Below are 13,159 nucleotides of genomic sequence, written 5' to 3'. Positions count from 1 at the left end.
AGAGTCAAGAGAATTTTTGCAAAACTGACACCGTGCTCTGTTAAAAGTGTGTTTATCTCCCAAACACGGGGATGATGCAGAAAAGGAAACAAAGTGTGACAAACTATAAAAGGAGCGTTTCAAATCTGAACCACTTGGTTTCCATTTACAATAATCCAGGATAGGCTGTGGTGTGATAAAATCCTAACAACTTCCGTGCTCCCAAAGATAAGCCTGCTATGCACTTACAAGACGGGAAGTGATCTGGGATATCAGCCTTTCAAAGCAGGCCAGCAAAGCCAAGTGAGCTTCACTGATGTGCCGGCCGGTGCCTTTTAATCCCCACACAGCCCTCCATTCTTGAGAGAGTGACCATATTTTTTTCTTTTAATTAAGACCTTACCTGTCCACATCAAAAGGCGACTCAGATTAGTCTTTTGATCTGCCTAAGCTCTTTATTACTGTATATGGAATATGTTAAGATTTCAGCCCAAACAATGAATCATCTGTTTTGTGTAAATGTATGCCGCCCGATGCTTCATAACCTCCTCTGCTCTCCGAGGCTGGCATTGACACAAGACAAAGAGGCCATCCGGATATACGAGCGGAGTCTTAGCGGTGCGTATCTGGAGCAAAAGATGATGCCGAGATAAGGAGGAAAAAAGACAGGAAGCCGAGGAGGGAAGAGACAATTATTTGGCTCCGCTGCGCAGCGTTGTTTTATTGAAAATCCTCCCACACTTTTTAAACCCAAATCCTTGACACAGATGGATCGGTTTCAGAAAAGTCAACAAGAAAGCGATACAAAAAGCAAAACACAGACAGTTAAATCTTTTTGAATTATTTATTTTAGCCCCCAAAGAAGAAATAAGTGGCACACACAGTGGATAAAGGGTAATGCATCGCCTCTATGAAGAAAGGCTGTTTAAAAAACAAAAACGTTAAATTAAAATCATAGCTAAGACATTAGGGTGTTATTGTGCACATGTACTGGTGTTATCAAGTCACACGAAGATGGGTTTTTACAAATTATCATCATAACCTTTTTGCTCAACTTGTCTGAATCGATTATATGCAGTACACAGACACTGAGAAAGACAAATGATCGAAAAAATAACAACATAATGACAGGCATCTGGAGGAGGGATTTTTTTTTCTGGCTTATCTTTCTGGTTTTAAGGCAGGATTCATGGTTTTTAAAGCACACCTCGAGTTACTGTACAACTGAAAGCATATTGGCAAATTAAAGATTAACAAAATAATCAAACAAAGAAGTGATAAGAAATACTGTAGAGTAAAAAGCTATTCTGGATGTGTAGGTACACTAAACAATAAGCCACCAAGTGGTTAAAAGGTATATTTATCCTTCACTTTACAGGTCTAAGCTAACCAGACCTCTGTAGCCCGCTCGTCGTCTCTGCTTTAGGCTAGTAAATCGAGGCTACATTAGCCGCTGCTAGCATAACACAGCTGAATCTCCAACCAAACTGTTGTATTGTGGGGAATATAGATGCCAGGGTTTAAGAGCTAACCATGCCTCTGTAGCATTGCCCGTCATATCTACTTGAGGCTAGCACATCTAGGCTACATTAGCCACTGCTAGCATAACATGCCCGAATCTCGAATCAAGATGTGTGTTGATGTGTATTTTAGAATTAATTTGTTGCTTTCCTGTCATATTGTGAAACACTATTAAACTGTTATGTTGGCTGGGAAGTGGTTGAATGCTAACGTTAGCTGTTGTCTAACAGAAGCTAATTTTAGCTTCCCACCCCGAGTGTGATGTCAGAACAACATGGCCGCTGTGTTAGTAAGGTCAACTGGCTGACTTTTTCAGTCTGTATCTCTTCCCGTCCGCCGTTTCTACAGAAAACACAACAACGTCCGAGCTAGTATCATACCCGCTGAAAATGGCAAGTCAGCCTAACCTATTCGCTAACAGGGCGAACGTTAACAAACTAGCAGCTTTTACCTTTTCTTTTGCCACTTTTAATGCCAGGGCTCGCCTCCCACGTGCAAAAACAGTTCCCGCTTTTTACCCCCTTTCGCAGTATGATAATAGGTGCAGCAGGACCAGGATGTGATGTGACAATTTCGATTTTAAGAAGAAGAAAAAGTATGCAATATCGTTCCAACGTTAACAAATAAAAGGACACATTAACAGCTTTTAAAGTAAAACCAAACTAGCATAAAAACTGACATGCTGTACTGTTAGTACCTGTATCATGAGCCATGTAAATAAATGTAAAAAAGAAACTGGTACAACAGATTACTGCCGTTATACTGAAGCAAAAGAAAGCATCTCCTCTCCAAAACAAACTCTCTGACCAGCTTTAGAAAGACATTAACATTTAAATAAAAACAGCTTTCATATGTACACAGGGAGTCTTCTTAAAAAAAAGTTTAAAAAAGCAAGTCGGATAAACGCAAAGCCACTGATGACAGCTGTGCCCGCAAGAGAAAGAAAAAAGGGCTCAAGGAAAATATCAGGTCACACGACAGCAAACAGTTGTGACATACAGCCATAATTGTTGGCTGACACCACAGTGGAATTTGCTTCTCTCCTCAACAACAACAACACTTAACTCCCATCTTACTCTAACAGAAGTTTTAAAAGCTCGTCTCGTCTTCAAAAAGTGAGAACGTACGACGGTTGATTCTGAAAAAAGTAACATAAATATTAGTACATTGAAATTCTATGTTCTACAATTGATAAAAAAAAAAATATGCAAAGGCACAAATATCAACTTCTAATATAGGAGCAACATTCTGCTAAGGCTCGTCAATGAAACACAACAAAAGGCCAACATCGCCAGTGGGTTAGAAAAAAAAAAGAAGAAGCAGTAACACAAACAATAGATGAAGTGATGCATAATACAGGGGTAAATATAGAAGGCGTAACAATGTTAATGTAAATGTCTTTTATTCTGAAAAGCACAGTACTGGCGTGGTGCGTTCACAGTGATCCTCTCTCAGATGAACTCCCCTCGGAAAGGAAGTGACTGAATGTTTTGCCGTTGCCAGCGGCAGCGCAGCCTGGCCAGCGGCGTGTCCCTCGGGTTTTCAAACTCGGAGAAGCCCAGCTGGTTGAGGATGTCATAAACTCCGGCTCTGGCAGCCACCTACCACAGAAACACACGAAATGTTAATGAAGAGGCAACACGGCGAGCCAGGCATTTTTTTTATTTGTCCGTCATGACCACACAAACGCTTGACCGCCACTTTTTTAGAGTTCAAACATGTTATCTGACGGTTTTTCTTCTTGTGCAGCTGTGACATTGGAATAAAAAGGTATCTACTGTGGGTTTGGAAACAACAGGAAGTGGTAGAAGAAGTATTCAGATCCTTCACTTGAGTAAAAACATAAACACCACAATGTAAAAATAATACATTACAAGCAAAATCCACAGAATATAAAGTTTAGTTAAAGGGCCACTTCACTGATTTTTGTTTAGTCTTCACAAATGCTCAGACTTTTCAATAATGTTTTCTCTAATATGCCAGGGTGATTTCATCTGGGACGACAGGAAGCTTGCATTACAAACTGGAGCTGTTGAGTCTAGAAGACAGGTAAAAGTCAGAATATGTCGGGCTCTGCTCCTTCGATTTGGATAATTCTTAAAAAGAAAATGTCAAACTGATTTTGTTAGAGGTGGTCTTTGGATACGGATCCAAGTAGACGTAAAAATTAAAAGGAAACTCCAAGAAAATGGCTTTTTTTGTCACAGCATGGTCATGCTAGATCTTATAAATGAGTTAAAGACGTGACAGTAAAGGCATTTCAATATTTCCTAGTAATTTTGGGATAATCATTTCAATGTATCTTTTGTTAGTCCCCAAACTTGCAATTTGCTTACCATAAAAATGATTGACGGATTAATGCAGATAGAGGGGTACTCTTCCCTTTATCTGCATTAATCCGTCAATCATTTTTAAGGGTAATCGATTAAAAAAATATATATCAGAAAAGAGTGAAAAATGCCCCACACACGATCTCAGTGCAAACACGTTGTGAATCGAACCTTTTAAAAGCTGGGAGTGTGACCTTTATAAGTGACTTCATCGATTAGACTCTTGCTTAAATGGTCGCCAATTCATTCTCAGTCACGACTTTGTCTCGACGCTGCTCATTACGCAGAATTTGCCCTTTCAGAAAGGAATATTATGTATATTCAATTTTTCTTCCCAGGGTGGCGAAATCATGGTTCTGACTCCGGCTCTGAGGGTGAAAACAGCTGCAGTGGGTCATGCCTTTGTCATCCTGGGAAAAAAAATATAGTGGGTGGAGGTGATGTTGGTTTTTATCTAAAAATGTAAATAAGATGTAAATAAATGTTGCGTATGTGTGTGTGTGTGTGTGTGTGTGTGTGTAAAATATTGAGCGGCGATGGCGGATTGCTCTCTGGCTCTTGAGCAAACCTCAATTGTTCCAGATGGCCAGCCCTTGCATGGTCACTCGTTACATATGTGTGTGAATGAATGGGGGAATAAGGATAAAGCATAATGAGCGCTTTGGATAAAAACACTTTTACCACTGAGGAACATCTATAAAGAGCTTCCTCTTGTTTAAAGTGTTTACAATGAATATGCAGTGGACTACGCATACACCGACGACTCGTCCTTAAGCATAGTAATGGGACAACGCCATGGCAACGGTATATGTTATTCAGTTTCTCTGAGTCATTACTGAATGAATGAGCGCAGCCAGGACCACTTTGACAATTCCCACGAGACAGAGTTCAATGTCCATGTTAGGTCACGCTGACTCATGATCTGCCGCGGCTGTCGAACACCATAGGACTGATGGGAGGCACCATGGACAACCAGAAACATCTGGCCGTAAAGCCAAACAACACAAACAAATAGAAATAAACCCAGCGGACGACGACTTAAAGATTGAATACCCCATTAGAGGTGCCACAGCTTGGCCAGTTTACTCTGCAGGAGAAGCTCCAAGGAAGCGTCGAGTAACCAAAGTCTGATCTTAAAAAGGATTTCTGATCATTTTGCAATCTAAACACAGCACAGTTGACCCACAAGCTGTTTGCATGTTTCTTGGTAGATCAAGAAAAAAACTCAATCGAGGCAACGTGGCCGCAAACATTTCACCTCTCCCTCCTAAGGCAGTCAAGAAGTCTGCAGATTCAGAGCGAAAGAACGCTGGGATGAAAAAAGGGCACCGATTGTGGATGCATACTTGAAATTATAAAAAAAAAAAAAAAAACAAAGAATGCGACTGCGGTTATGTTCTCGAGGCTGTGAGGTAATCCTGTATGAGGTGCTGCTTAAAAATGCCCTGTCAGGTTGAGTGCTGAGGAGGCCACAATGGAACAATGAACAGGAATAATAGTATCAAGATATCCCTTTCACTTACAATGATTATAGCTTTGCTGGCCAGCTTTGTGAAGAAATAAACACAAGGCACCGCAGAGTGTGGTCTAGATTACCTACTTGCTGACCGGGCAAAATCAAATCTCACAATAGATATCATGTAACGCTAAAACTTCTGCTCTTTTTTTTTTTGAGTCGACGCTGGTTCAAACCCTTTCCTCAGCCCTGCGAGCCGTCTCTCCAAGAACCCGTGACCGTGCGGCTTCCCATCTTAATCTCGCTTTTTATGGCGAACACAAGCAGTGATGGATCTTTCAGTACATTCATGTTTGTGTCTGATGCGTTCCTGGACGCCGGCCAGGCGGACTGCCAGTGTGTGAGCTCGTTGGTGGGAACAAATGAGTGGGTGCAGCTGAGCCGTTAGTCAGCGGATGGGACTCCCAAGAGAAACTGTGGGTTTGAGTTGTTAACCGGGACACTTAACCTGACTCATGTTCTCCACAGTGCAGCTGTCTAAATAGGCGATGAGTAGAAAATCTGAACCAGCAAAAAAGTTGTGTTTCGAAAGGCCCATCTCGAGGGTTTCAAGACCTCCTAAAAAGAGGATGACGGGTGACGGCATGCGGTGAACACTCCACCAAACATCTATCTTTTGTGTATCAAATCCTCGGAAAAGTCTGCTCTCTCACAACAGACGCCAGCTGCAGTCAGGTTGGATTTATTAGCAGTCACAGTCGAATGGGTTTTAATGCTGACACAGACGTGGCAGAGAAAGGGGCATCAAAACTTCCAAAGAAACCACTTCTCAAGAAAATCCACTTCTCGTGAATCCATCCATATATTCGGTATATTCCCATCACACAGATTCTCCACCACAGAGGTCAATGCACCACGTGCGTGACTTAGTGTTGCCACCTTGAAGCTCAGAAGCTCTGCTGAACGTTTTTCAGGGATTTTCTGGTCGAATGATATCACGTACTGACCATCTGGATCAACAGTATGTATGAATGCTCCGTTTCCAGATATAGGTGCTGGAAAATAACATGTACAATGTCGTCCGTTACCTTATGTGTCGTTTATCCTCCTCTGGTTCAGTTATAGTACGAGGACGCTGCAATGCTGAAGGTTCACGTGCCAAGAAACACCATTTTGTTACCATCAGCTATTCCCTTTTAGTCTTCTGTGCTTGTTTCTTGCTCTGATTTCAACACTAACCTGCCTGAAAACATGCTGCATTCCCCTGACGATAGGCTAATGTTAGCAACAGTGTTAGCAATGCCGTATTTAATGTTTTTTCTTTCATTTTGACTCGTTTAAATGAGCAATATATAGTTTTGACGATATGACTTCTTTGTATTGTGTTGCAGAGAAATCTACCGAAGTTAGCATGTTAACCAGCTAGCCCGGTCCAGTCCCGTTCATAATTAGCTCCTGTGCTCGCGATGTAAACACAAACACTCCCCTGGGTGCTCCGAGCTCACAGTCCGGACAGCTAGATGCACGGCTAACCGAGCTAACTAGCTGTTGGCAGGTATGGTTAGCTACAGTTGGCAGCTACTCCGGTGACACGCTGCCCTCTGTTTGTTTTCAGGTATTAATTTGGACAGGTGGGCAAAACTTACTTAAAAAAGGAATGTAACACAAGTCATTTAAATGCATCTTCACTTTTATAAATGTGAAAATTCAATGAATATAAAGTTGTCATGGCTCTACGGGGTGCTGCTGATGTGGAAAGACCAGCTAAAGACAACAGCATGAGATGTACAACAGCATCAAAGTAACGAAAAAAATAAATAAAATCAAAGCAGATCTGATCTTCGGTGGTAAATCGCTGCATCTTGCCCCACTGTGTTTGTATAATGTGCCCTTGAAGTTGTTTGTGCGTGGTGACAGGCTTTCTGGGTGACACCATGCAAAGCTGGTCTTTCATGCCGCATTGAACAGATCTCAAACGCCAATACTCATTAGGCGCCTGGAGCGACTGGAGAGAAACGAGGCAGCGGGGAGGAGGCGCTGGTCTTTCCCACAGTCGGCTATCTCAAAGGGTGCACATACCGGGCCCGTGCAGGGGGACAGGGAGGCCTCTGTGCCACACATCAAAACAGCTGGAGTGACTGATAGGGTACCTCTCCTGCAGGCATCCGTGGTATGCACTGTACACAAGTCCTGCCATTGTGTGAAGGGCCGTGTTTTGGATTAGCAAACATGGATTTCAATTCCAATAACTCCTCTGATGTTTCTGCTCTGATCTCACTATACGACCACATGGCAACACGGGGTAATGAGGCTAGGGATAATATTTATCCAATATGCACACAATGTTGCAGTAATGTGGCATTTATTTCCTGCACTACGATAGATACACCGCTTTGAATGTGTCCCGCTGCCTCCTGCATCGCTACACGCTAGTTAGCATCTTTGATCCTGCAGCGAAACGAGACGAAACACGTTTCTGTGTTCAAATTATCCGACTGAACAGAAGCATCGAGGCCAAACAAACCAGAGGATAACTATCAGCTGGATGAGGCTGCTGCTCTGCACTACTGGGAACAGTGTGCTCCTGCCTTCAGTCGCTGTACAATATCAAATTAATCGACGCACACACACACACATGCAGGACGGACTGTACTGCTCAGATCTGGCGGGTTGTGTAACCACAGCTTCAAATGCACAACCAGGAACGGCGATGACCCCCGACTGCCGCCCCCGGCCTTCGCGGTTTGTCATTAATGATCCTGCCACGGTCACTGGTGATAGGCTAATGATTGCGCCTCTGGGTCGGTTGGTCGGGTCAGACCGGTTGTGCTGCTGCCAGATTCTGATGCAAGTGGGCCACTAAACTCATCACAATACTGACGGTGGAGGGGGGGAATGTGTTATATGTCACCAAGACTTTCCTGCACTATATTTGTGTTTGACTATTATTTTTAGAGATTCTTCTTATTTTCTCTTATACGTTATTTGGGAACACAGTCAAATCAGTATTAACTAGTTGAACACTAAATTTTGCACATCTGAAAGGTTTCGTTATGCGGCGTCACAAGCTTTGCACTATTTTTCGAAGAACATTTTGTGTGCCGACTTTCTCGTCAGACTGCGTTAAGCGGACGTAGAAATGTTTTGCATGGGATTAGGCTTCTTGATTCATCGATTTGTTTTATGAAATGTGTTGATAAATGTTAATCAGTACGTCCCACAACCCAAAGATGTTACGGCCACAGAGGAGTTTTATGTTTTACATTCAGTTGCATTTAGAAGAGACGCCTCTCACTGCAAAAACTGTGCTCCGTCCGACCAGAGCTGTTGGCCTCGCTGTACTACAGATGTTGTCCTGGGCTGAAAACTAAACTGAAAAAGGTGGGGACATTGTCATTTTGTAGGCAGCAACATGAAGGGGTTAGGGTTAGGTTAGGGACCCTTGCAGGGGAGTACATTATTGAAGAATAGACACAAATTAGGATTTTATGAGCGCACTAAAGGTAGGGAGTCACCACCTTTTTCCCCAAATCTGAATGAATTATTCATCGGTTGTTATGGTTTCAGTTAAATGAACTGAACGACCGATCTAATCACGTGTAGCAAGTCCAAAGTGACGAAAGTTAAAACATTTATATCGTTAGGCTCCTCTTATCGAGCTTAAACACGTCGCCAGTGGGACTTAATTTGGGGTGGTAATGCATTAATGGTGATTATATTACCGCAAATCCTTTTAGAAAGACGTTTTATTACTGCTTAAACTAATATATCACTGTTGAGCCTCACTTTTGACAAGTAATCGATTAATCATTGCAGCTCTCCATGAGATTAGGATAACAATTAAACACTGAAGGTAACTATGTGAAGAGAAAAGCAAAGACAACACTCACATAATCCACAAGGACAGAAAACATTTGGATGTTTGAATATCTATGTCCTGTCTGTCAGTCCTTCACGGGCGTAAAACGTGAATCAGAATAACGATCTCTGTAAAATAACACCTAATCCAGACCACAGCGTGAGACACAGTGGTTGCTTCAGCAGCCGTCTCACCCTCACACAGTCACGCTGGTTCAAATCAAATTCTAGCTGCTGCAGGTACGTTTTAACAGACAGTTCACCTTGAAGAAATAGTTTAATTTAAATGTGTTCAGAAAATCTTTTGTGCTCAACAGCTTTGCGTTCGTGCACTTTGCAGAGATTTTCTGTGATTTAAAGCTGTTCTTTCTATTCAGTCCAAACAAATCACCGCTGCTCAAAATGAATATACCTGTGAAGAATAAAATAGAAATGCACAGGAGAATTGAAGAGACGTTAATGGATGACTTTCCTCTGACATTTTGGCAGTGCGCACTTCCATTATGTTCATCCTGACGTCCTCCTTTCCGTTTTATGTTCACAGCAGGTTTCTGCTTTTTCATTCGTGCCACGTAGCCACCACATCGTTGGTCTGAATCAAAGCCAGGGACCCTTCACCTCACCTCTCTATCACACACACACACACACACACACACACACACACACACACACACACTACGGTCACAATGTCAATGACGTGCTGTAAATGTTTGCAAAGCAAATATATAAGCAGGAGAGGAAAAAAAGGAGGTTCAGTTTGTTCAGTCAGTGTTCATCTCCGACCAGAAGTAGGACAGTAATGTGACTTTGATGAGTTCTTCACAAGAGTTTCAGCCAGCAGTGACGAAGCATCCCAAACACTGCACTCTGTGGCTGATGTTGGTGATCATCTGTTAGCAACTGGTTGAGGGACATAGTGGAGCATTCAAGGGTGAAGAGTCAGAGTTGGTAGAGACCAAACCAGAGCTAAAAGAGTAGCCAGGAAACATGACTCCTTCATAGCTGCTACGTTCAAGATATCAACTGTAAAGATGATGATATGTCATCATCTTTCTACTGCAAAACCTCTGTTGCAAAAACGTTATTGCTAGGGATGAACTGATGTCTCGGTCAAACATCGGTATCGGATGATATTACGCATGTGCACGCTCTGTCCAACCCCTGGAGACCACAGCCATCACGTTCTCCACGACTCTGGCAACGTGCCGTGCGGTTTGTAGAACAAAGACAACGAGTCGCAGTTTGCAAAATATTCCAGTGGCATTTGCTCACCTGATCCCCTCGGTGAGAGCACTGAGACGTCTGGTGACCGCGGTGTTAAAACAACAAAGACCGCATGATTAGAGGCTGTAAGTTGCATGGCGACTTCGCTGGATCCCAGATATGAGGAGCGTGAAAGTGGTACGAGGGCATCACAGCAACCGTGATTCTTTCTTTTATATTTCATTGCTTGTCTGATCTTTTTATAATTAATTCCATGAATTAAAGTTGCACAAAAACATTGACTTTGTTGGGCTTTGTACTGAAAATCTTTTCTCATTGAGTAGGTAGTTGCACAGAATGATGAAATGGTTATGATGAAAGAAAGTTATATTACAGGTTGTTTTAAAAATCTGAACGGCTGAATGACTTTCAAGCAGTTCAGTTATTCTTTATAAACAAGGTAAGAGCTGAATATTTACGATTTCTGATAAAAGGTATGCGACTGGCTTCATAAACTGCACTATGTGACCTTGTTTTAGTTGCTATGAACCAAAAAGAAAGACAGAAAGGGACAAAGGGGCTACACCAAGATGATAAAGTACTGAAATATCCGATAGTGACAAGTGTATTCTGCTGCCTACTTCACCGTCGAGCGTTCCTGCTCCGTGTGTGCATGCCTGTATTTTCTCATGGCATAACTGGGCCATTAGAGTCACTCTGATGCACCACATATATTCGCTATTCATAACAGGAAGAATATGACCTGATTGACCGCGTTTATTTCTGTGACAATTGTTTGCACAGCTATTGTTCGAGTCTATTTTGGAATTCGGCGTTTTTTCTTTGCGTTTATCCCACCTCGGTAAGGACAAAGAAGGAAGAGATTTCAATTCAGTGATTTTTTTCAAACATTCCAGGCTTTCCAGGCCGGGTTTCTCCAGGACGCCTGCTCGCCAATAAGAACAGCAGGGCCGAGGTCCAAATTATGACCAAAGCTTGTTTGTTAGCTTCGTAGCATAAGTTCTGGATACTCCAACAGAACCTTCAGATGTTGCTTTAAGAGGTTTTAACAGGTCTGGTTTAAGAGGTTTTGCTCAGCGCTGAAGTTGGGATAACACCTTTTAATTAAAAACAAATGCACTGGATGCAAATGAAACCATTTAACGCAGATTCATCAGTTGTTTACTTACTCTGTGCGCTGCGGCTTCAACTGATCACACTGAATGTGGTTTGTCAACCTGCCAAACTGCTTATTTGTTACCACCATGTGAGTTTAACCTATTGCAACATGCATTTTAATTGCAGTGTGTGTGTGTGTCTGTGTCAGTGCGTGTGTGTGTGTGTGTGTGTCGGGCACCACTTACAGACTACTCATTTGTTTGGAATGCACATAAATTCTCGACTTTACTGTAGAGGGCACAGCTGGCCAAACGATTAATGTACCAACAAAAACAAAGAGCCGAGACGTTATGAAGTTCCGTGTGTGAGGAACCAGGCCACAATAGAACCAGAACCAGCTTGTAAATTCCTGCAGGAAAACCCAGATGAAACTCTGGTAACCGGTTTACAATGTGCACGAACTGAGTGTAAAAAAAAAAGAAAAGTGGTCGACACTCGCGGCATCGTAGGAGATTTCAGAGTTGTTCCCCAACCAGGATTTTAATGACAAGTGCACAGCAGCAAATGACAAAGTGCAAATTATTCTCAGAGGCCACCAGCAGCTCCTCTTGCCCTTTTCTAGTGCCTGATGGCAAAGTCTGACGTATTCAAAAGCCGGGACATTGTTTTATCCCCAGAGGAATTTTTCTGATTGATTGAATACTCGCAGCAGTTTATTTCCACAACCATTTTCTGGAGTTTGAGAAGAAAAAATACAAACTCTTGAGACTTCGGCCCACTAAGAAAAGGGCTAATTTTGTTGAAAATTCATAACAACCAACAGACGATCAACCACGATTAAATTAAACAAGTGTAACATTTTTACACGTTTGTTCATAATTTATATGATTATACTGTATGTCAGCCCAGTACCCACAAAACCAGTTGTCCCAAAACAAGAGAATAACATCTCATAACATATAAACATATTCCAGATGAAAGAGCAGAATGTAAAACATCTTTAAAACTACAAGAGAATAAATGAATATTACAACAATATCTATTCTTATTTTGCGGTTAGTCAAAACGTGTCTCAAGTTTTTGTCAACACCAGGTGGTTAACTATATTCCTGAGGACGCCTTTCCGTCCTCCATGTTTGTTAAATGCACACAAGGTCAAACGAAGTTACTGCCTGCAAAACATCTGTCGCCTTTTTCATAGGTCAACTGACTACTTTGCCTGACATTCATGGGTGTTTAGACCGCGGGCAGAGGAGACTGTTGGAAAGTTGCAGTTACTCAGCACAGACCGAACCTGCAGGTGGTTTAGTTTGCACAGCTTGTCTGATATTTTTCTAAGGGCAGTTCAGTAGCAACAGGAATAAAATGGCCAAGGAGGTTACACTATGTTTTCACCTGTGTTTGTTTTCCGGATAAAGGGACGAATCTCTTTTTCTCAATCTCTTTAACATAGCGGGGTCGGGTGTTTTTCGCCATTTTCGTTCATTTCTCGAGGGATAATGCATGGACCTTGATAAAAAAAATAATAAATCAGGTGCATTTAGGTGGCCGGTATCAATGAGTGAGAACACTTTAATGCAGATCGTAGATCTGGCGAGCTTATATAATGGTTGAGCAGTTCTGTGTGGCTTAAAATTTAGAGAGATTTTGAGCTATTGAGTTTGATATTGGATTAGGCTTGATTGAATTAGAG

At 42.1% G+C, this 13,159-nt stretch overlaps 1 protein-coding gene across 6 annotated transcripts in view; it reads right to left on the bottom strand.

Moving 5' to 3' along the window:
- Positions 1–809: 809 nt before the first annotated feature.
- pald1a (phosphatase domain containing paladin 1a) overlaps positions 810–13,159 on the bottom strand; it is a 55,119-nt gene continuing 42,769 nt past the window's right edge. For all 6 annotated transcript variants that reach the window (XM_084342959.1, XM_084342958.1, XM_084342962.1 and 3 more), the window contains exon 20: positions 810–3,101. In XM_084342959.1, the coding sequence (XP_084199085.1) occupies positions 2,952–3,101 (150 nt within the window). In that variant the 3' untranslated portion in view covers positions 810–2,951. The remainder of the gene's footprint in view (positions 3,102–13,159) is intronic.

Source organism: Pagrus pagrus (assembly GCF_965226575.1).
Source record: "Pagrus pagrus genome assembly, chromosome: 21".
Taxonomy (NCBI): domain Eukaryota; kingdom Metazoa; phylum Chordata; class Actinopteri; order Spariformes; family Sparidae; genus Pagrus; species Pagrus pagrus.
Note: the sequence above shows the minus strand (reverse complement) of the source record. Positions and strands in the feature narration are given on the sequence as shown.